Source organism: Nomia melanderi, chromosome 1, assembly GCF_051020985.1.
Source record: "Nomia melanderi isolate GNS246 chromosome 1, iyNomMela1, whole genome shotgun sequence".
NCBI lineage: Eukaryota > Metazoa > Arthropoda > Insecta > Hymenoptera > Halictidae > Nomia > Nomia melanderi.
This window is the reverse complement of record NC_134999.1, coordinates 12,964,228-12,988,983: the sequence shown is the minus strand read 5'-3', so window position 1 is coordinate 12,988,983 and position 24,756 is coordinate 12,964,228. Positions and strand designations below refer to the sequence as shown.

General features: G+C 36.7%; 1 protein-coding gene across 3 annotated transcripts in view; it reads left to right on the top strand.

Annotated features, from left to right (window-relative positions):
• The first annotated feature begins 4,896 nt into the window (after nucleotides 1–4,896).
• The window catches only part of LOC116427659 (octopamine receptor beta-1R), a 181,527-nt gene continuing 161,667 nt past the window's right edge, over nucleotides 4,897–24,756 (top strand). For 2 of the 3 annotated variants that reach the window (XM_076372122.1, XM_031978253.2), the window contains exons 1-2: nucleotides 4,897–5,191; nucleotides 18,512–19,834. In XM_076372122.1, the coding sequence (XP_076228237.1) occupies nucleotides 19,190–19,834 (645 nt within the window). In that variant the 5' untranslated portion in view covers nucleotides 4,897–5,191; nucleotides 18,512–19,189. Of the gene's footprint in view, nucleotides 5,222–18,511; nucleotides 19,835–24,756 lie in introns of all 3 variants that reach the window. The other variant, XM_031978255.2, reaches the window with a different exon arrangement.

Below are 24,756 nucleotides of genomic sequence, written 5' to 3'. Positions count from 1 at the left end.
CCGATCGCACCTATCTGAAGATTTACCGTTGCAAGTCTTCTCATAAGACACGGCAATAATACGAACGCAACATCCGTCGGTGAATCGTGAACAACGGAGTTGGATTTATGCAAGCTACGCAACATGCAGTTGCACCATCCTCTAAAATGTTAAGACGAGCAACTTGTACCTGAAGTTTATCGTGATTAAATCTGTTCCATTCTCGACACTAGTGGATAGCTACCTGTGCACTAATAGAGAAGATTTAAAGCCCAATTTAAACGCTTGTACAAAGTTTCCAACAACGTAAACATTTGGTGGTAACAATTATATTATGTTAAATAATTCTACATCTCACTATGTAATTGTATTAATGCAACCAATTTAAAATAGATAAATAAATAAATAAATAAGCTGGATATTAGATAATTTAATATAACTGAAAAGATAACTGAAGCTTTTAATAGCGGATTGTAGAAATTTTTGAAAAGTGAAGTAACTCAATAAATTATTAGAAATAATATCTCTGAATTACATTTCCAACTGTTTCCAGATAAAATTTGAATTTCCAGATGAAGATTTGGAAATGTCTCGGTTTGATGAAGCATTGAGAGAGCGAAAAGGTGAAGATTTGTCCGTCAGCTCAATTAAAACAAGTATCTGCGGGTGCGCGTCGAATTATTCGATTTCTTGTGTTATTACTGAAACGAGGTTCAGAGGTACGAAGTTTTGAGAATTCCGTGGACAAATACTATTGAAGGGGAAACGAGCAAGTGAGAATTTTATCGGGTTAAAAATAATTCCGCTGAGAGTAGTGAAAAATAAGCAGCTAAGGAAACTGCTTTTACCTAAGTGACAAGTCGCTTCAACTCTAATGAAACTTTCAAGAGAAAATTCTGAAACCTAGGGAAACCCGTGGATCAGTCCCTTCGATGATACCTGTTAGAATAATTATGGCCGGAAAACGTAAAGGACAATCGACATTTCTTGAACACTTAATTTCTCTAAATTACTCGAGATATTCGTGAATAAAAAAGTAGCCGAAACAATATTTAATGTCTAGATTTGATATTGCCATTTCTAGCATGTCACTTCATGTGTCTTCAATGTTCTTCTGTAATGTTTGCGAATGTGGTCAGAATTTTTAATGACGAAATAATGGAAACCAAGATTAGGAAAATGTTTGTCGAAGGTTCTGTGAATAAGTCGAAAAATTAGTGGTTATGGAAGCCCGTCAAGGTGTAGAATTTATAACAAGACGAGTTTCACTCTAAATTTCTAGATAAGGAATGATTTAATGTGTTAGTAAATCACTGTTATATTCTCAGTTGCATAGTAATAATACATAGAAGATATTAGAAAATATCATCGCACTTATTGCTAATAGTTTAATGAAAACTTTTTACGTAAGACTTTCAACTAATTCCTCGTGCACCGAAAGTACCATAAAATGTATCATTAGCCCGGCAACTTCTTATTTGATTTACATTTTTGCCTTAAAAGGTTTCCATATTGCGTCATAGCCTTTTGTGTCTTTCCGTGCCTCATTAAAGTATTATCTCCTTTCCATCTTCTTTGTATTATAATTAATTCATTTAGCAAGTGACGGAACAAGTTTCAGTAGTGTAAGTCCGCCATTCGCTGGACAAGTCTTTCTTCCACGAAGAGCAGGATCAAAGTATCCAACTCCAATTTTTTTTATATTTACTAATTTATCGAATTAATTGAAATAAAAAGAGAGAAAGATTCTCAAGTAATAAAAGTCTGAATTAAAGCGAATTCATGCTGGTTTCATTACGGCTGAATTATTCAATGAACCTGTACAGATCGAGAGTGGACGAAACTCAAAGAACTTTAACCTTTAAGTAGATGAAGAAACTTTAAAATATAATTTTCAATTAAATACTGTTACAAATTAGATACGTATATATTTCAAAAATTTTTTGTTTAAAATATTATGTCATAATCCGGTAAAACGAAAAAAGAAACGAAATCACGGGCGACGAAATTATGGTTTTGGCTTCGTTTTCGGTTTATCAATGATTCACGATATGTCTGATCTACGTCGATTCGTTAATTACGGTTCACTCGAAGCAGGTCAGCATCAGTGCCGAAATTAGCATCCACTATGATGAATTTTAATTGTTAATTCCTTGAAAATGAAGCGAAAATTGGAATTCCTACCTTTTTCATTTTTAACTTACTTCAGCTTACGAAATGAACCCTTCAAATATCAGTTGCACGTGATCAATCACATTTTATACGTTTGTGCTTGAATCGTTGTAAAATATGAAATAATTGATATACACTTTAGTTAAACAATCGTTAACCGTAAACGAAGAAAGCGGTATAAATGACAAATGAAAAATTCATTTCCGTAAATATTAATTGAATTCTAATGTTAATGACGTAGCCCTGTAAATATTAAATATTATTTACAATAGGACGCAGTGCACATATTTACCTGTGCTATGCCCGGGTCCAGCACGAGGCATAGTTTGCACCTCATCGATGATGCTAGTGCCCATGGGACGAACTTTATGAGTTCACTGTAGCTTGTACATCGTTAATATAAACGTCCACCGTGCGTCAATTGATACACCAGACTACATTTGGTCAAACCACTATGGATATATACGAACTGTAAATTTCAGTAGTTAAGAAATATTTGAAACTACCCTTTAGTTCTAACAGTAAGAATATATTTAATTATTTATAATTATCATGTACACGGTTATTCGAAAGTTCTAAGTGTACTACAATTTAGTGTTCAACAAGTAAATATATCTTTATGTAACTAATATTAAAAATTATATTTCTTTTCCAGAAAAATCTGGAAATGCATTAATAAACATTCGAATGACAATAGATTGAAACGATTTTTAAGCGTCAGTTTATAGTTTGTAAAAAGTAACAAAATTTAATAATAGTTCATATAATAGTTAACACATAGCCAACCGAATGGGAAGATCTCATTTCCTCTTAACAACGCACTACCATTTATATTCTGTATTTTTCTGTTGTTATCTAGTAAGTCTTAAACTGAGGATATCTGCAAATCAATAACTACCTTCTTTCGTTTTGTAAAAAAACATATTTATTTCTCGAAAGTTCTAAAAGCTGGTGATAAAGAAAATTGAAACTACATTGATAACAGCTCCAATTTCGATAAGCGAGCTGTATTGTACGTCGTTTAACAGAAACTGCGGAGGATATGAATAACGGTGGTCCATAATTCAGCGGGGAACACCGTACAATTACGTTGATAAATTGTAGCATATAGTCGCGACAAAAAACGTTTGATGGACGACACGAGAAAGTGTGTTTCATAAGAATACGACCGAGTTATACATCACCGGGCGGAGCTCGCCGTTGTTTCGGAATTAATTGAGCCGAGTTTAAATAAATTCCACGCCACTCGATGTAACTTCGTTACTCGCGACTAATTAATGGAGATGAAAGGTATTGTTTCCTCCAAAGAATTGATACGGTCCATGAACGCCGGCGCAATCGGTTTAACCGTTCCCCTGTTAATTCGTTTCAATTAAAACGGATTATCCGGCGCTTTGCTCGAACTTCGACACGAATTACCTTTTACATGCTCCGTCAAACGACGAATAATATTATTAGATCATTTATGCGTTTAACATATAAAATCGTTGTCTGCATTTAATAAATAATAATATGAAATTATTGATTTCTAATAAAATTTTTAATATATTGATTGATATAATCATATTTTCACTCATTTGACGCTTTAGTGACACGAGAACCGAATAATATGCTTGGTACAAGTTAAATATCCCGTTACAAATCGTGTAATCGAGAAGCAAGAATGTTCAGTAATGGATAGTCAAGTGGTTAGGAACATTTGCAGTAAAGCAATTTCCAGAATCGATTTACTCGGAAGACATATATCAGAAAGACGTCATTCTGCAGTTTGTATTTAGCTTCCCTTTTGTATACTAAGTCGTATGATCTTTGAATGTAAACTTTCTCGTAGAATATAGCTCGCAATCCTTACTTTCAACGATTTTTCGTTAACATGTCCATTATATATTCAAAAATAACCAACATTAATACTCGTAATAACACAAATATTTCAAATCGCAATGTAAGAACGTGACGATGCTCTCACAAACAGTCCCAAAATACTAAATAAAAACTGAAAAGAGCCTCCTAGTACTCCACTATTGGGGTGCTCTATGATTTTACTCCCTCGCAACAGCTGCGTTTCATCAATTCTACTACAATCATTCCAATACACACCACAAACAAACACTATACCTCCAAATCCTCTCAGCAAACGACTCTATTCAACCACACTCCAATTAACTCAATTCATCCAAACCCCAAACGAAAAATTCGATAAACTCGTCAACCCCCAAAATCCCAACTGAAACACTCCACATCCAAAAACCACTTTCTTCAAACCAACCCCTCACCAAACTCTCAAAGTCTCATTCAAGATTTCTCAACCCCTAATCAGCCTGCCTAAAGTTCCTTCTCCAGCTGCATCCCCAAGAAACAGAGAATCCCGACAAATTCCCAGCAGCCCCTAAAACCCAATTCCCATCCGAAAGTCCCGTCACGAACCACCCTTACCATCCTTGCCACCCTTCGAGTGGCATCCGACCGAAGAAGCGCGGGGGGTCGCGTCGGGCACACGGGAGCGTGCCAAGAAAAATCATCCCCTTCGGGTCTCCCAATTAACCTTGCACTTGCCGTAGCGTCGCGATAAGCGTAGGAGGATCGGCTCCCCCTTCCACGGCGCCTAAACCAGCCCCCACTCGCGTTTCGCTTGGTGCAACGCACCTGCCGCGCCGCGGCGGGGGTTGTTTTCGACATCGGTGGCGCCTTGCGTGGCCACTCGCCGAACCGGTCCCCGTCCTCCCGGAAGCGGACAGTGCGCCCCGAACCGCTGATACGAGCGGCCGGCCTCGCGGCTGGCATCCGCGAACGCGACCCTACACGACGATGAATGAAAACGTGCCCTGTTTTCGGCCCCAAGCGGCTCCGTGCCGCTAACACACTACCGTCGACTCGATGATCGCGGGTTACGAGGTTTTCAGTGACGACCTTGAGAATTCTGAACGAGTTACAGTGTGCACTTCGTGTTTGGGGTACAAGGATACCGGTTACCTTCAGGGGTGCTTGGTCCCCGGGGTTTACTTGGGATTTTTCGGGGGTGAACGCGCGATCCGGCGCCAAGGTCAGTTCCTGGAGGACAGAGAGTTCCGGGGTGAGAGTTGGAATCTTTGGGGTGTTGCTCTGTCGAGCGGTTGTGTTGCAGAGTTGTTGGAGGATGTTTTGAAGATTGAAATATAGGTTGAATGTTATGAGAATTTTGAATATTCTGGAGTTTTTGGGAATGTTTGTGTGCCTGTTGTTTTAAGATTGTTTCTTTTATTATTTAGTTTATGAAGGGGTTTCGGGCTTTTTTATTCGGTTCTCGTTGGTTTGAGTGGATTTGTTGGAGTAGAAGTGGTTGGATTGGAATGTGGGGGCTGGTTTAATCTTTGTGGGAGTTTTGAGTATTCTTGTGGAAGGTTTTTGGTAGAGTTTTTATATTTATGTTTTTATCGTTGTTCCTTTTGTTGTTTAATGTTGGAGATAGTTTGAAAGTGAATGTATAGGAAGTGTCTACTGCTGGCGAGGTGATGAAAGATTTTGTAATTACAGGGTTGCTTCGGTTTCTGTGTGCTTTGTTGTATTTGGAAGATTTAGGAAGTGTACTGGTGTACGGTAATAGGGATTCTTTCTTTGTTGCGCTTTGAGTAAAACTTGAAGGAGTGCTGGTTATGTACTTAAGGAAACATGAGGGCACTTCAGTGCTTCCTGTCTGCATTAGGTTCCTTCCTAGACTCGTCGCTCTTTGATGCGCGCGAAATGCGGGTGGTTCGGATTTTGCTTCTTCGGAGACACTGGTGGATCGGAGATTATTGCTGTGAATCCTGAGAGTATTGAAATTCACGGACAAGTTAAGTTACAATTGCTTGTTTACGACAATATAAGAGTTTATTCTTTTTATATGAAATGTGAAACTATACTTTGATAGAAAGATTTTCCTTTCGTAAATTTGATTTTTTCAACATTGGAATTACCATATTAACCGAAATAACATATTTCCAATTCTTTTTTCTTTTAATTACCAAGATTATGGAAGAATTTATATTGAAAATGATTAAATAAATGAATTTATTTGTATGTACAATATCTAAGCATGGACTTTCATAGTTTTTTGAAGAAATTGTGAACCAATCATTAATTATAATTATTTGCTCGACAGTTTCGCTTCAACCAATTGTAGCCTGATTTATATAAATCATTATCGAATAAATTAGATATAAAATTCATTTGAGGAATTCGAAATTCCTTAAAGACAATATAGAAAATCATATATAAATCACACGAAATCATTGAAATTTGTTCTTGTTAATAATGATTGCTTTTCTGATTCGATAAAGAAATGTATAAGGAAAAATAAGAAATCAGTATACTATTATGAAATATGACATATCTGGCAACTTCGTTTACCTGCTGTGATTTAGTATTTTAAGTGAAGAACTTTGAATTGTCTTCGTGTTAGTACCTCCTACTCGAATCAAACTGCGAACTTACCATTTTTCAGAGTTTTCATCTGTGTGGCTTAGGGAACGCATGTATCTTCAGAATTCTTGTATCTCAATGCTCGTAAAATATGGGACGCCCATTTTTTGGATGCTTCTTGTTGGCGGTGTATGAAGTATAGGTGCCCGTAACCAGATGTTTGTTCTTCGTGGCCCGGAAAATATACAAAATATTTAGCATTCGCAAATCGACGACTCTTTGCAAACATTCTCCATCTTACGTGTGCTATTTACTGTACGTTCATTCCATTAATCTGTTTTTTAAAATAATACACGAATAATGCATCACAAATCTTCTCCAAATATTATTTCATCTTATCTTTTCTAATACAATGTGACATGTTAAAAATGTTTCATACTTGACACTGTAAAAACTAAGTATATTACGTTCGAATTATACTTTAATTAATAAAATCGTGATTGTTAAAAGGAAAAATGGAGAGAACTAAAATTGTGAAATTTTAAGAAACGAATTAATGTATATATAAATATATAATAGATATTAACATTCCAATTTACATTTCATTACGCTTATAATTAGACCGAAAACAGACCTGCTTATTAAGGGTTTCATTTGATTATAAATAAATTTTAAATATACATTTCGTTGTAATAAAAGAGAATAAAACAGTTACGTTAATTTTTTTGAAAATTGAGGAAGATTTATCGTCACGCTTACCGTGTTTGTCCCTTGAAAACGTTTCATTGGCAATAGTATATAGTCGAGGTAGGATTCGGGGTCAAGTGTCACTGCTCCTCGATTTTTCTTGGTATTTACGTTCCGTGAACGATGCAAAATAAATGAGCCATTCCGTCGCTATTACGGTTCTCCTTTGATGCCGAGTGAAAGATTCAGATGACTATAAAAGAGCGTAGAAAATCTGATACGATGACTATATACTATAATTGCCTCGAACTATTTGCAACGAAACGGTTCTTCGTTGATTCAGGTGGTTTATCGATCGATAAATTATGACAATAAAACGTTCTTAATACACTCCAGAAAACAGAACTAAATAAACAAGTATCAAATACTTTTCAATTATGTACCAAATATATATAAAATATGAAAATCATAATAAGATTCGACTAGCCAATTTATATTTATTCTGATTTAATTGAATTAAATAATTGACAACATTCATTGTGTCATACTAAATTTAAGATTTGTCTAAAACTGATTAATCGATTCCTCTTCAAAAAAATTATTATTACGGTTCAATTCATCATCCTGTGTATTCATGATATAAATTCATAACAATTTACAATTATTCTTACACATAATTTATAGAATATATATTTTATTAAGATTTAAATTTTGTAACTCTTCAAATATTACAAATATTATAATATTTTATTGTTGTTCGACAATATGAAGCTATACAATGTCACTATTCCTTTACAAAATGGCTGTACCCCAATTATCAAGAAATACATTTGATTATGAGCTTTAATGTGGCAAAATAATATCACGGAGTTCTGTGAACAGTTCGTTGTAGGGTTACGACGTAGTAAAAGCACAATGGTATCGATATTATTCCATTGGCGGTCAAATTTCTATCGTTCCAAAATGGCACAATGAAGTAAACGTGGAAGCGGTGAAGGAACGTCATTGGTCCAATTGTTAATTGTTCCGGTTCATTTCGTAGCCGGCAGGCGTTACGTAGCACCGGGAAGGCAAGTGTGCTAATTGCTCGTGGTAATTAGCGTTGGATGGTAAACTTACGCGTGACAGTTACCGCAAATCCTTTTTCCTGGAACACGTGTCGTTTTTGTCGAATAGAGATGAACTTGTTTGAGAAAACCCGAAAAAATTAGACATTATTTATTTCAGAAATATATTTTAATCATTTTTGACTACGGAAGAACGTCTAATTAAGGTAACATACAAATTTATTATTGACTTTTGTATTATTCATAGAACGAAGGATTCTTTCCTTCTTGCAAGCTAATATGGACCAACTGAAGTTTGGTAATATTAAATTTAATTGAAGAGAATATATAAAAATATGAAAACATTGCCATATACAGTTATTGTTTATTATTCTAACGTTAAAACTTATGAAAAGTTAGTTAGTGTCAGTCGATAGTAATTATAATTATTTCGACAGAGTAATTATTGTGACACTCAATTAAAGACATTTTTATGTTACTGAAAAATGATGATATGATTTTTAGCATATGGATCTTATCATTTTTTTGTGTTACAAGAATATTTACTGAAATTATTGAGATTATGCAATCGTTTTGAAATAAATCAATGTTATTGTGAATTTTATGAAACTTTATTGTAATTATTTGTAAAATGTTATTCATTGATGACCCAGATAATTTTAAAAATCTGTTCGGCGACTTTCCCTTTGCTTGCGCCAGCAGAGAATTTAATATGCAGCCATTGTGTGCTCTTCTGCGTTAGTGGGCTATGAGGTTAGCTTTTTACTCGCTGCCTTTGCGTGGCTTTTCCTCGGAGTATTTACATAAAGCGGTTGAACCTAATTAAATAAATAAAACCACGAGCGGATCAGGACGAGTGGATTAAGATTCGTAAAAATTCAGACCAGACGACAGTTCTTTTTATCTCAGAATTAAAGTATACATGCATTCTTTTAATGCAGCGATCTTAAAATATTATGGAACTGTTGTTTCGTCTATATTTAACTTGAAAAATTAAAGGACATTGACGTGTACCCTCGGTGAAATTAGTTGTCTCCTGTAAACATTTTCAGTGAAACATCAAAAGTAATATAACTATAATATAAAAGCGTAGTATAAGTTGAAAAAGTTACGAAGTTATTAAAGATAAAAGTAATTGCATTTTCAACACTGAAAAAGTTAAATCTGTTCAAAGGATCTGCAGTTTAAATGAAACTCGAAAGTAAGAGGGTTCAAATTTTTGTTTCTTTTTGAAGAATGTTCATTTTCATTGTGACAACATTTACTATAAGAGTGTTTCATGTTATATTTACGATAAAGTAGGACAAATTTTCTAATAAATTAAGAGAATATTATTAAAAGTTTGATACTCAACTTTCACAGAGAAATCGCATGCATATGACTAAAAATAGAATCATCCTTTTCAATTATATCTATTATTTCTAAAATAAAAATAAACAAATTCAATACCATTCGATTCTACACATAATATTAGAACTCTTTAAATTTCTTGCCATTAATTGAATGGTAATTTCCTTCTGATTTAATTTACATGGCGCCAATATGAGAATAATTTAAAGTATCAATATAAAAATAATCTAAGGAATCGATACAACAATAATTTAAGGCGCAAACGTTACAATAGTTTAAAATACCAATATAAAAATAATTTAAGGTATCGGTACACCAATAAATCAAAATTCTTGATCCTCCAATAATCAAAATTCCCAATATTTAGAACATACGTTCATTGCTTTCGACGCCGGAACGTCTCCGATTTTCGTTGAAATCGAGTGCTTTGGTAGCAAAATTGCATAAAAAGAAAATCATATTCTAAAAGAGCGATTATTAATCGTGAGGCCGTCGTTTCTTCGAGCTTTTATTATATTCATGCATGGAAATGTATTCGCGTTGACTCGGAAGTCACGCTAACTACGCGTTCGACAATCCCGAATATAAGAGGATAAAAGAAAATTAACAAAAAAAAAACAAAAAGTAAGAAGAAAAACTAAGACGGAAGAAACGCGCTCGTTTTCGCTGCGATAATTTTCTTTGCGGATGATTCTTAGCTTCGGCGATATTGTTTCGCGCTTTTCGGCCGCGGAAGACATCGGGGATTGTAATTTATCGTGCTTATCTCGAACTAATTAAACGAAACTGTGGGTGCGTTCATTTTCGTTCCGCGGCCAAGTAAATTGCCTTCGGTTTGGATGCTATGAAATTGGAATTGAATCTGGCTAGGTCGACGTTAATTAACATCCTGTCAGTTTCGTCCGAACGTGGCGCAACTCGCTTCTTCCTAAAAGGCGGGGATGGGAAAAAATGGTTCCGGAATAAATTGCGCCGTTTCATGTGCGGCGAATCCTTCGTACGGGAAAGGGCGCACTGGAGTCTCAACATCGTTTTATTCTGTTGTGTACGCCTACTTCCCGTATGCGACTCCATTTGTCCCCTTTTTTATATGTAGTTAGTCTTTGAGGTTAGGTCTTAATATTTGAGGTTATGTTATCCTCTCGGATGTTTATTAACTATTTTATTTTGTCACTGATAGTGTTATATATAATACATGATATTCAGCATTATAAAAGGTAAATTAATATTTTGATTAATCAAATTTATTTTCTAAATGTTTTACAAAGTATATTAAATGTATTTCGTTACAATATGTCTTTATTTAGTAGCAATAGAAGTATTAAATAAAGTGGAATCGGAAGACGGAATCTAGTTTAATTTTCTGTTTGAAGGAAATATTAGTATTAAACTCATTCAGTGTAAAAAGAGATAGTAATTCGGTGAAATTATTTGTAAAACCTCGTCTGTTGTTTTCATCTTTCAGCAGTTATTCGAACGAAATTTCGTGAGCGCAAAGTAAGATTCAATTTCGATCGCAGAGGTATTGCTCGATCTCCCGTCGCTCGCGAACGGTGCGCGCCGCCTCGATCCGACAGTCTAGTCATTTTCACTCAATTTTCCGTCCAATAGAGCGGTTCGAAGGGTTAGAGGGTGGAAGTCAAAGCCTCGTTCCGGAAAGAATTAGCTTAGAACGCCATCAAGCCGAGCGAGTGCAATAACGGAAACGAGAGGACAATTCTATCCTGGAGAAAATTCAGTTTCCGAAAAATCCCGCGGGGTGCACGGGCCAATCGGGTCATCGGCTGCCATATCGCCGGTCCCGGCTCGTCCGAAATTGCCTTCCCCTTCCACCGGTGGAAATATATATTTTACGAGCCATTCATTTCGCTAAAGTGATTAAATCCGTGAAATAGAAGCATTTAATAGGGAATCGATAAAATTCTATGGTTTTATGTTAGATGAAAACATTAATTAACACGTTCGTTAACATTCTATATATATGCGATGACACCAATTTTGTACACATTATAATACGTTATAATACAATTTTACGTATGGTAACATACGAAATGACGTTAAGATTTATTAAGTGCTCGTTAAGCGTTTCAGAAGTTTCTGAAAAACGATGCGTCGCATTTAACGAAATATTGCCAATGCAACGATTCCTAATAAACACTGGTGATCGCAGTCGCGTTTGCTACTATACAAAATTCGCAAGAATTCAAAAACATAGAATTAATCACGTGGAACTAAAATTTGAAGTAATTAAGCGATTAGAATTATCCAAGTTGTACTTAACACTTGAAATAACTGGACAATCAGAACGAACCACTCCAAAACTAAAATTTGAGGTGATGAAAAAATGAATTTACTCAATTCTCCACTAAAATATGAAATGATCAAACAACAGAGTTACTCGATTCGCCAGGAAAATATAAAATAATGAAGAAAAAGCCTTAGGCTTTATGAGTTATTCAAATAATTGAGCGATTCAAATTCCCCACTTCGGCAAAATCCGAAATACAATAACAATCAAACTTTCGCCATCACTAAAATCCGAAATAACGGAAAAATGGTGCCGCTCTAAAGTTTACTTGGGTTTCTAAACAGTTCATGGGCGAGGAGGGAAAGTTCGCTTCCCGCGGGCCGGGTCGTCGGATTGAGACCTCTCAGCGGTCCGGGGTCGGCCGCGAAAGGAAATCGTAACGCGGAAATCGTAGCCGCCGGGTGAAATAGTTCCACATCCATTCCGCATGTTTTATACCGCCGAATAACGTCTATCGATTGACACACATTCCTTTTTCCTTCCCTTTCTGTTGTCCGGGTAGGCCGCGTGGGCGAGCAGCTTTCGCCCCAGACCCCGAAACTCCTGCTCGCGATCTCTCCGTGCCGATCCCACCGTCCGTGAGATTGAATTCTGTCGGATTTATACGACGACGTTTAAAAGTTCGAACCGTGCCGGTACGGGGGAAAGGGGTGGCGGGAGCCGTGCTCGCGTTTCACGGCCGGTAATTTCGGCGCGGACTGTTCCGCCGCTGACTGGTTGGACAGCGCACTGATTTACTATGGGCGGAGGAAAGTTTCCGACCGCTTGAGCATTTTTGCCGATTTCGAGGATTAAGGAAAACGATTTGCTCGCTCCTCGGCGTACTCGGATATGGTTTGATGTATTAAACGTTCGTCTGGTGACTTCGGTCGTGGATTTTTTGTGATTTTATCGGTTATGTGCGTGCTGAGGAGTTCGTACTATACGCCTCTCACATTAGCCCCATCGGTTTTAGGTTTAAAACTAATAGCACCAGACGGGTCGAAATGGCCCATTCCTGATGCCTTCTGTTACCTTTTTAATAATTGCAAAAAGTTTCTCAATTTCTCTGAAAAATTATTCACCCTTTGCACTCGGAAGAATTTCGCTGGAAATACGTAACGTTTTCTAACTACACAAAGACGATATTTTTTAAATGAATTCAAAGAAAGATCACAAGTAAATTGAGAGACGAAGCTCTTTTATCCCAATATTTCACACATTATACACAGTTCAATATTAAATATCAAATTTTATAGTTTTACTGCATCGAATCAAGTGGTGACTGAGGGCACCTCTCGAGTGCAAAGGGTTAAAGTATTTGATTCAGCAATACGCAAATTGAATTGTTGACTGTCACAGTGGTCACTGATGATCGCAGCTTCCAGATAACTTGAAAATAATTATACTTCACAAGATAAGTGACATCCAAGAAAACTGTTCAACAGCGTAAATATATAGATAATAATGTAACTGAAGAATTGTAGTACCAAATAATTGATAATCATTTCTTTTTATCTTCGTTATAAATGAAAAAATGATACATAAAACGCTGAAGTTTTTCGTGACAGTCAACGTGTTAACTGTGTTTAGCAAGTATACCCGTCATTATAAAGCATGAAATGATACGAATTCTTCCAAGGAGGAATTCTTTATTTGTCCAGATAAACATGTAATTCCTCTTTGCTTCGCCTTTTCGCTAAAATATACCCTAGGTATCATCAACTGCTGGCGACCTGGCGCTCCCGTTTGAGTGGTCCGTTTCGAAACACGCCTTGCTCACACAGATTTTCGGTTCTGGTATCTGATTCGCTGAGGCGCTCACGCATATTTATTAAGTCGCGTGACAAAGCGTGCGAAGAGCCGTTTCTTGACTCCCAATTGGATTTCTCAGAGAAACTGTTTCTGCCGTCAAACTGTTTATGACGTCACGAGTACTAGATTCCCAGCACTTAACGTTACGTTCGTCCTGCGTTTGACAAGTATATACACATTTCAATTTTGATTTTGTGGCGTGCAAAACGAGAGATTTTTCGAACTGAATTCCACAGTTAATAGGTTAACACGTTCAGTGCCACGTGTACCACATATGCCACATATGAAACATAAAGAAATAATATCAAAATATGTAAAAATTACCAGAAATTAGAATATAACTTAATTCTATTTCAAAAACTGAAATTCCTGTGGCACAGAACGTGTTAATTATTTCTCAAAGAGGTATCCGTATCTTTTTAGCAATTGCAATGGAGGAAATCAAGGAATAGGTGATTTTAGTCCACCTGGTAGTTAACTGCGAAACGAATGACCTTCGTACTCATCGAATCCATTCCGAATCATTCACCGCGATTCGACGTTGCAGCGCAAGGGAGGTTAACCCCTTTTTCCGGTTTAATATGGCCGGTGGCCGGGTGTTTCTCGGCCGCGACGGCGTTCGCAATTAAAGGTCTGAGAGCACGGAGCAGCCCAGAATTTCGCCCGGCTCTTTCATTATATCCGGTGACATGCAACGACGTCGGCCACTTCGTATTTCCACGAAGAAAGTATTTCACCGTCACGCCGCGTAATTCCGCTGTCCTCTTGTAATCTTCCTCGCAAATAGGTTCATCTTCGTGCAATCACTTTTTAAGTAGAAACTACGGCGTGTTCGGCGAGCGAAAAAAATTCTTTTTTTCTCCACTCTCCTCTCCCTCGACCCCGCGCGCCGCGTCGAGCGAACGGCGGTCGGGGGAGCGTAGGCGTCGGGGGCGGTTCGGAATGAAGCGATTTGTCATCGATGTAATTTGGAACGATAGTCGCAGCGACGGGATTGTGTCCGGACATTAAACGGCGCGTTTGTTTCTCATATGGCGACGACGGAATTTTTATGCGGATGCAAATTTTTTATTCTTCTCTTCGCAGGTTTTTCTGTGAGTTACGTCTGTCGCGATAATGACGGAGAAAACATAGCAACGTTTAGTGGAATTATTTATTTTGGAGTTCAGTAAATTTCGACTTATGAAATATGTTTCTGTTTTTTGATTAATTAAATGGGTTCGTCGAGTTGTGCGGAAGTATGGTTAATATTTATTAAATATTACCTTATGAGGTATCTTTCTTAGAATAGAATAAATTTGTTAAGTGATTAATTGAATGTTTTTAGTCATTTTGTATGCTAATGTGGTTATATTACCAATAATTGAAATTGGAAGACTTTTATTCGGATGATATCTCGTGTATCATTGGAACGATACAATATGATATACAAATTTTTAATCCTTTCTTCCTTGGAAATGATCTTCTTCAGAATTTTTGAAACATGTTTTACAGATTCTATTCATATTCCTTTCCACGGTGTTCCTCCATTACGTTTTTAAGGCGCGCAACGCCTGTCACACGTTTCGATCTGTTTCTTTAAAAATTCTATCTGGGCGAGTATGAATTTTTCATTCATTTTGTAACGCGCTTTCTTCGCTACGAAGTTATACTGGCCGTCTTTCTTGTAGTGTAAGAGAAACGAATTGGTTTCTTTGAAATCCTATTTCCAGAAAGTCCCCGAAGGATAAACTCGTTATATTTCTGGCGGGTAGAAATTATTTCATGTCCATCTCACCCTCGAAATATATTATACACGAATTCCTCGTGTTTATCCCTTACTTTCGAAAATCCGGGGAAGCGTATTATAGGTTCAACTGGGGAGAGTTGGTTCACTCTCTTTAAAAGAACTATTACGTAACAGATATTACTAATACAGGAAAAAATATATTTACGAAAGTAAATACAGGGTGTAAATAAATTATTGCGCACAGATGATAGGGCGTGTGCAACTTACTAAACTGAGTAAAGTAGCCCCAGTGAATATGAGTCCAAAACTTAAATAGTTTCCGAGATAAAAATAGGTTTAGTTTAAAAAAATGTATGGGGACGGAATCAAGAACTCCGAATTATCTGAAAAAGTATCAGTGATACGAACAAGTCTGTTAAACAAATGTAACAGGGTATGAAATATTAAGTGTCATGGCGGGAGATATTTGACCGTGACGTGACCTTGAAACGTGCTGTAAAGATCACGTCACAGTTATGAAATAGAACGCCATATTTTCTATTCCGTATTTTTAAAGCCGACATTCAGACGTTTCCGAGCTCTAGACATAAAATTTTTCGTGTAAGTCGTTATCAAGATATCAGCATCTAAATTTGCCGGTTCGTCAGTAATGATGGTGGCCCACAATAATTTAGTTACACCCTGTATAGTCAGTAATGAAAGTATTTGAGCATGCTTAGACAATAATGTTCTCTAATTTGTCTATTGTTAAATAGTTTAAAAATTTTATTGCATGTATAAATAGCAATATACGGTGTACAATTTGTTTAATGACAATTTATGTGTTACCATGCGTTTCAAATATTTTCGTTGCTAACTGTATATGGAAAGTTGTTAACACTTAGACAACCGCTCAGAAATGAAAAATTAAGAATGAAAGCAACTGTAATTATAACCTTCTTATAAAAGCAAGAGTGGTATCCTATGAATTGCAAATAACCCCAGTTAAAGAGTTAGTAAATAACAAACAAAAAAATACACAAAATAAAAAGCAATGCTTAGCTAAGAGAAAAGTTGAAGATTTCTTCATTCAGGCTTATTGGCTAAAATACGTCTTAAATAGGCCTCTGTGCAAGATTCAGTATATCATTAAAGACAATTAAAAATATAGATATTTGAACATTTAAATGGAACTTATCTACTCGTTATTATAACTCTGCGAAGAAGATGACAACTTCGGTACATCGATATCTACAATGGGGCCCATTAATGCATTCACGGCACATGAAAACACGCGACGCATAATCGAATGAAATTTTAATAAAGACCAATCGATATTTTACGTCTGGTCGAATAATACTTCTTGATGGAATAACCGCGTTCCTTACTGACAATGCATTCAGCTGATTTAAATTGTCTTATAAGCATGTAAACGTGCATAATGACTCACGGTTCGGTCGTACGACGAGAAGCGATCGTTTATACTCTGTGGCTCACAAAAACCGGTATCAGATATTCCTAAAAGATTTATTTATCTTTTGAGATGTCCATAAATATGTAAATTTCCTATTTCTTAATTTATAGAACTGTTTAATATTCAATGTTTCAGGATAACAAACAGTTTGCAAGATTAACGAAATTATTGTGAATATAAGTGCTTGAAATATAAAATACTAAAAGAGAAAATTCATTTGTATTCGAGTCTATTTCTTTGGATAGCATGAAGAAATATAATTTCGCATAAAGATCAATATTCCAAAGAAATGATTCAGCAGGCCCATATAATAATTCTAACCTATTCTCGTACGCGCAAACAGTGTCTCCAAAATGGCGTCCAACGAGCCAACTGAAATAAATTTAAGAATATCCGCATCTTTATCGAACGTCATATTTGATTTTCCCAAAAGCTTTCCGCTGTTCCCGATTCCCTGAATCGTCTGTTATTCCAGTAGCAGTGATATAAATATGATCAGGGAATATTTCAAGGTGTTAAGCAATTATCTTGCAGCGCTACCGATGATTTTAATGTTGAAATATTAAATTTTGGTCTACCGCGAACGCTCGAGATCGCCGTGTTACCCTGTTGGGACTGTCAGCCGGCTCGCGACGCGGAGGATTACCTCGCCTTCAGCTTTACATATTGCCGTTTCCTGAAAGTGTTTCCAGCCTGCAAATCCGATGCAATTGCCGTTGCACGGCTGTAGTCGCTTTAATCACACCGTTCCCATCCCCGTTACTATGCACGTGGAATTCGCCGATTAATATTTCCCGGTAGGCATTGTTGCTCGTTGGGGACGGCTTTCTTCTTCAGACCTTGATAAAGTGTCGTCTATGCACAAATTTTCGTGGAATTCGCGCGATCAAGGTATTCCGGCCCGGTCTTTTGCGACCCTCTTCTGGTATTTCGGCCGTAGATCCTGGGCAAGTTCAAGGTTTTCCTCGTGTGACACGCGGCTTTCTGTTATTCTGATTAACGATGAAATCAATTGATCCAGGAGTTGGATTTTTGGTAAAAGAAATGAGTAGAAGAGAAATTCGTACTTTATAAAGTAATTGGGTTACTTAATAAAATAATATTTTGATAACATAACTCAACCTTATATTAATAACATAATTACAAGACACTTCATTTGTTTTGAAAATGATAATTCTTTGTATTTTTGTAATCATGATTACATTCTATTACGTTTTGTGAACTGTTAAATAAATTAATGGGAACGTTGAGTTATGATTGGCAGAAAAGATGTGAACGTCATAATTATTAAAATTACATTAAATTAGTAATGAAATTAATAATTATATCAATATTGTTATCAATAGTATTTGCCTCGTCTCTGGTTTTAAGATTGAGTTGATTATGTATCTCAAACCCCATATTCATATCCTTTGCATAGATAGCATCGCTCGCAGAGCGTCGAACGAACCGATGCGCGACTCGCGGTGAATTGATTTCGTTCGTGTAAACTCGATCAAATTACCGGACAAATAGTATTATCCGGATCACCGCGAACAAATGCAAGAACTAGCCATCACACTAATCTATCGATTGCCTGTATCTCTGAATTACAGGGGCTGCGTTGAATGAGAAGCAAGTGGGATTAGGCTAATACCTCCAATAGCTTTCATTTAAACCGATAAACAACCACGCCGGGTATAAAATACTCCGTTCTGCAGAGACCAGAGTCTTCATTTTGTACAATGAAACGTATTACAACGATCTGCTACGAACATTTGACTCTGCCAGCATGTTCCAGTGATAACAATCTACTATAAACGAAAAATAAACATTCAACAACTTCAGTCTTCTGCCATCAACGATGGATGCTCGATCTTCGGGTGTCGCCAACATCACTGAGCCAACAATCACCATCTTCAACCATGTTGCCAATCGCAGAACATCTAGCCATCAAAGAAGGTCCCACCTGAGGACCCAAGAAGACTATCTCTCTCTCAAAGAGTACCCAGAGTAATCCTGAAAATCCACTAAATTAGTCCTCAATATTAAATACTCCTTCAACAAACCTAAATAAAGAAAAAGGAGAGTCTCTACAGAACTACCAAAGTTATCAAGAAACTAAAGAATTATCCCAAAAATCAAGTGTCTGAGGCTGCCTCAACAGTCTCTTTCTACGCCGACTCTAAACAACCTACAATCAGTGGCCAAAGAAGCAGTAGTGATGGTAGCTAAGGACACCCAGCAGCCATGACGGACTGAGCCACTCGTGGATCGCTAGGACTTAGTCCACCATGTTGAACGTAATGGCGGCGGTGACCACGAGCCTGCCCAATCGCGTGGACCCTAGCCCGACGTCCTCCAGCAACGCCAGCACGCCGTCCAGCACAGCTGCCAACAACGTGACCTCGGTCCCAGTGGAGAATCCCACTGTCGAGAATCTTCCGGAGAACGTGAACGTGTTTGTGGTGGTGATCAAGGGCATAATCATGGGCAGCATAATCACGACCGCGGTGCTCGGCAACGCGCTAGTGATTGCCAGCGTGCGTAGGCACAGGAGGCTACGCGTAGTGACGAACTGTTACGTGGTGAGCTTAGCGGCAGCTGATCTGCTAGTTGCTATGTGCGCGATGACGTTCAACGCGTCCGCCGAGCTGTCCGGCGGCAAGTGGCTGTTCGGCAGGTTCATGTGCGACGTGTGGAACTCGCTAGACGTGTACTTTTCAACAGCCTCGATACTACATTTGTGCTGCATCAGCGTGGACAGGTATTACGCTATCGTGAGCCCGCTGGAGTACACTGTCATCATGAGGCAAGGTACTGTGGGCTGCATGCTGGGAAGCGCGTGGGTACTGCCAGCACTGATCAGCTTCATACCGATTTTCATGGGGTGGTACACCACGCAGGAGCAACTGGACTACATGGTGAAAAATCCTGAGGTAGGTTTCTTGTGTTGTTTCTAGGGGTTATGGGGATACTGGAATTTAGACTGTAGTTGGCTGCGGTGGGGTTCAGAGGAATTTCATGTGATTTTCCGTTTTGGTTATTTTAGCGAGTCTGGCGTTTGGAAATTGCGGGAGTTTTCCTTTGTGTTTCGATGTTTGGAACTCGAATTTCTATTTGAATTTTGGCATTTGGAATTTGAAAGTATCCACAGAAATTTTGGTATTTGGAAGTTGATGGAGTTTCTGTTTGAAACTATGATATTTCAATATTTGGGATTTGACAGAGTTTCTATCGGAGTTTCTATGTTTGAAATCCAGTAGGATTTTTGTTGAAATTTGATATTTTAGTTTGAATTTGGTTCTTTTGAATTGGATCGTAGAAATGAATATTTGGGAGAGTTACTGTCTAGCGATGTAGTCTGTTCTTAAAGTGCTGTTTGGCAGTAACAGAGTTCTAAAGAGTCTTTGATGCGATTCTGTGACTTTTTCATTAGATCGTAGCTTGTTCTGCCTTTTTTTAATACAGTGTAATGGGAAGTCCAATAAGTATAATGAAAAATTATTGTGAAAATCTTTGATCAGTCTTCAGTGGAGACTGTGGAACGTTCGGAACGCTTTTCTCGGTCCTCTCTGACAATTAAACACAAATTCATTATCGAGATACTTTCATTTATTAATGAATTCTCTAATATTACGATCTAACAGCTTTCATTACTCTCGTAAAAATATAATTCACATTAAATTACTTTTTGAGAATAGAAACCAATGTTATTTCAACTTAGTATCATAAAGGCCATTCTTTTATCTTTCAAAGACCCTTTTATTGTCTCTCTCGCTATTAATTCAGACTGCTGCATTTATTACTAGACTCCGTAATTTTATGAATTTATGGGAAACTTGAAAGTGCAACAACTGCATAAAATATACAAAACATGTAAAAGTATACAGAATATCCAATATAAAGCTTTTTATAATTTTTGTTATAAACTCTTTTAAGTGGGGAACGAATTAAAGCAATTTACAACGGCAGAATTCAACGTTTCATATTTCTTTAATTTATTATTATCACAATAACATTTAATTTCTAAAATCCTTTAAAATATGGTACTCTCTACAGTACCACAAATAAAGTATAACAAATTTATATTGCCATCTCTAGCATGGCACCGGTGCAAGGGGTTGAATCTCCATAAAGATCTGCAGTTCAATTATCACAGTCTAAACGATGCGAAGTATACAGACAGTACTTTGAGGAAGCAACCAAGTTGTGACACGATTTTCGGGAGATTTATCGACAACCACGTTACCCGTTCGGTTAATAATCGTTCCCAGCGCCAGGCACGGGGAATTGTGAATGCTAACGATAATTCCTCAGGGATAAGAGGATTTACGCAAGGGTCTTCGGCGATTTGCATACGCGCTCGCGCTCGCGCGTACACGGTCAAATCGACCAATCATGTCCTTCACGCAGGCCACGTAATTTGCACTATTGTTTCCCCGATTGGCTAATTTGGTTATGCATAGGCGGCCCCGATACATCATGGTAACCCCGGCGACGTTACCATGTAGAAGTAATGGTAATTTAGTACGGGGAGAATTGAATTTCTATCCCGAAACGTCAATTGTTCCATATTCATACGATCGCAATTGCCTCGGCCCGCGGGGAACCTGAGCTCACTTTTTCCTTCGTCCCGCAACGGGAATGGTAATCGAAGCCAATCGTGCGTTTACCCGTGCCAACTGCTCGACTTCCATCGACTTCCGACTTCCGCTGCCTCCGGCCATGGAAATAATAAGGAGAGATTTTATTCGTTTAAAAATGAGTATGGTTTGGCGGAGTCTACGCGGGCGTCGGAAATTAGAAATGACGCAAAGTTTTATCGATGTTGTGTAGCGTATAAATTGAATTTTAGTAATTGTTAGCGGTATAAAATAGAATTGACAATGACAGGCTTCTATGGATTCGACTGGATGAAATTATAATCCATTGAAAAGAGGATCTGAGTCTCGATGATAATATGATACAAGTTAATATAATTGATTATTGCGTCCTCATCAGTTGTACCGAACAGACGTTGTGTTTAGTTATTAGCTTAGTTAAATGAAGACTGATTCATTATTCAATTATCGTTTGTTTAGCATTTCTTGTAAAAACTGCAAGAGTTTGTTCATTGAAATTTAAAGTGTCTCTTATTTGTGTACCTGTAGAAATACATAAATTTGATTTATGCTTTTTAGTAAAATTACCTTCATGATTTCGATAGTTGTGAAATAAGAATGTTCGAATTGGTCACTTTGATCTGTATGGCAGTTCTAATGTTATAGAGGAAATGACACTTTGTTGAAAGTTGTGAAATAAAAAATAGAAGGTATTGTTTTAATTACGTGGAATTATATAAATGGAAATTTTATATTTTACACCCTCTCCATTGACATTAATGACTACTTGCAAATGTTATTGATAGATTTATAGATTATGAATATTTTGTAATGTAGTAATAATTTTCATTGTCAAATGATGATAATAACGACTAGAGTATTTTTAGTTTTATCAAGTTCAACTGAGACACAATTATCAATAATTTCTCTTCGAATAATATTCAGCCCTTTCATTTCAGTTAATGAATGCCAAATATGTTCAATCGAAATCTAATTTCGCAATTAGCGTAATATACAAAATTGGCATGTCATGTTACATAATAATCAATGTTAACTATTCAAACTGTGAACGTAGGATCTTCGTCTAGTGGATTATCCATTGTAAATTATCTCACAATATATAGAAATATTCAAAGCAACTCGTAATATCCTTAATAAATGATAAATTTCCCTGGTGCAGCGAATTCATTCAAAATCATTAAACGGCCAGCACCGTGCTTCACTGATATACAAAATTTGATGAAGTTTCATAACTTTAATAACTTTGAATCTATATATAGTATTTTCTTTTCAAAATATTACTAAATATAATTGAAAAATGTAATTAAACTATAATAAACAATTTCACAGAGAAATTATCAGAATTCCTTTCTTGAGACTTCATAAAGTATAAACGTTAATCTAAATATCTTCATCTAAATACCTTCCACTAAAGTGAAAACAGTAACTTTATATTCTGGAAATTTGAGAATAATTTATGTTTCTGAAATTTCCAAATCCTTGTGAATAAGAGTCAATAACTTACACTATGTCATGAACATTTAATTAAATTCTGTATTTATAATTTCCAATAATAATTACTTCCAACAATAAATTCTCAAAATTTTCCATAATTTACACTTCACCCTCTTCTGTTTCGAAAAAAATTGCCTTGCATGCATTGCCGAGAGAGCATTATTCAAGAGAAATGCGATTTCGATTTTATTTTGTCACGGCAATCCATTACGTTCGCTTCTCGTCCACCGAGATTGCCGGGCGGAATTTGATCTAAACAAATGTATTAGAATTAAAGTGAGAACGGGGGTAAGGTGTTGCTCGATAGCGACGGAAAGTTGCATTACGTAAGTAGAATCATTCATTAACCTAATGGAACACGATTACCGCGTGTATCTGTGCAGGATAGAAACGTCAAGTCTCCGCGGCCATTTCGTAACTCCGGCGGCTGGACAAATCCAATTTAAAACGTATCTCCAGCCGGTTGTAATAAAAATAAACTGGCGTGACAGTTCCAAGTCGATGCTCCATTTGCCGATGATACAAAATTAAACTCGAGTTTCGACTCCCGACTTCCTTCAAACTTTAATGCGATCATTTCTATTGTTCGTCTTCTCCCCTGAATTTCAATTTCTGGCAAAAATAATTATTCTTCTATTAAAATTCAAATTATATATCCTTGTCTTTATTGCGGAGATTTCTGTAATTGATTTATTGATCGTATATCCTTGTTTCTATCGTGGAAACTTACGCGCATTTATTTATTAATTATATACTCTTGCCTCTATTTTGGAAATTTATGTACGTGTATTTATCGATCATTTGTTCGTGATTAGTTTCGCTAAATATAATGAAAGTGTCTGTACTTTGTAATTTGTGTACGCGTTCCGCACGGTTAGTAGTATTTCTTCATTAACGGACGAAACTGAAGGCAGTTTAATGCAAATTGCGAATGGCATGATGCATTGCTTGAAAATGAAGTTTACGTAAGCCTAGAAAGGGCTTCATCTCATTATCTCGGAGGTTTCATAAAACTTGCACGACAAAACTTAACTACTACTGCCGGACGAAATTGGATTAAAAATTCCACTTAACCTATGCGGAAAATTGTGACTAGATTGTTTGAAGAATTCAGTTTTCTCAAGTTAATTTTCAGCGTTTTTTGCTTCAAGGAGATCATCGTTGACAAACAGGTTTTCGTTACATTTCTCCGATATAGTTTCTTTTTCAATTCGATATCAGATTTTGAATTTTTATGTTTCGCAGGAATTGGAATTGTTTTAGTAGAGAGTTATCCGTGATTTAGTTAAGTAATCATTCTAGTGTATTTAAATGTTATTCTCGGGTTGCTGCGATATAAAGTTAAATGTTTGAAAGATTCAGAGACGGAGTATTCCAAGAAAATTAAATACCAGAAATTCTGTTTGCCGATTCCCGCAAGCTGCTTAGGGCAATCTGTTTCCTCCCACTGAACTTCGAGTTACGTAATGATTGTACAAAGTATAACAATGCCTGGTAAACGTAACTCTACTGTGCACAATCAAGAATTTCGAAAGTTGATTTAAGCTACTTAGAGCAGCGTTACTAATCTGTTAAGGTGAACTTCGGATCAAATATCACCAAGGACGTGTATTTGATGCTTGCCGAATACAAAAAACATTATAAGTATTGCTTTAGCAAGTAATTAAAACAAAGTGGTGGAACGGGAATTTAAAAGAAAGTAATATGTACAGAAGCATATAAATAATTGTATTTTTAAAAGA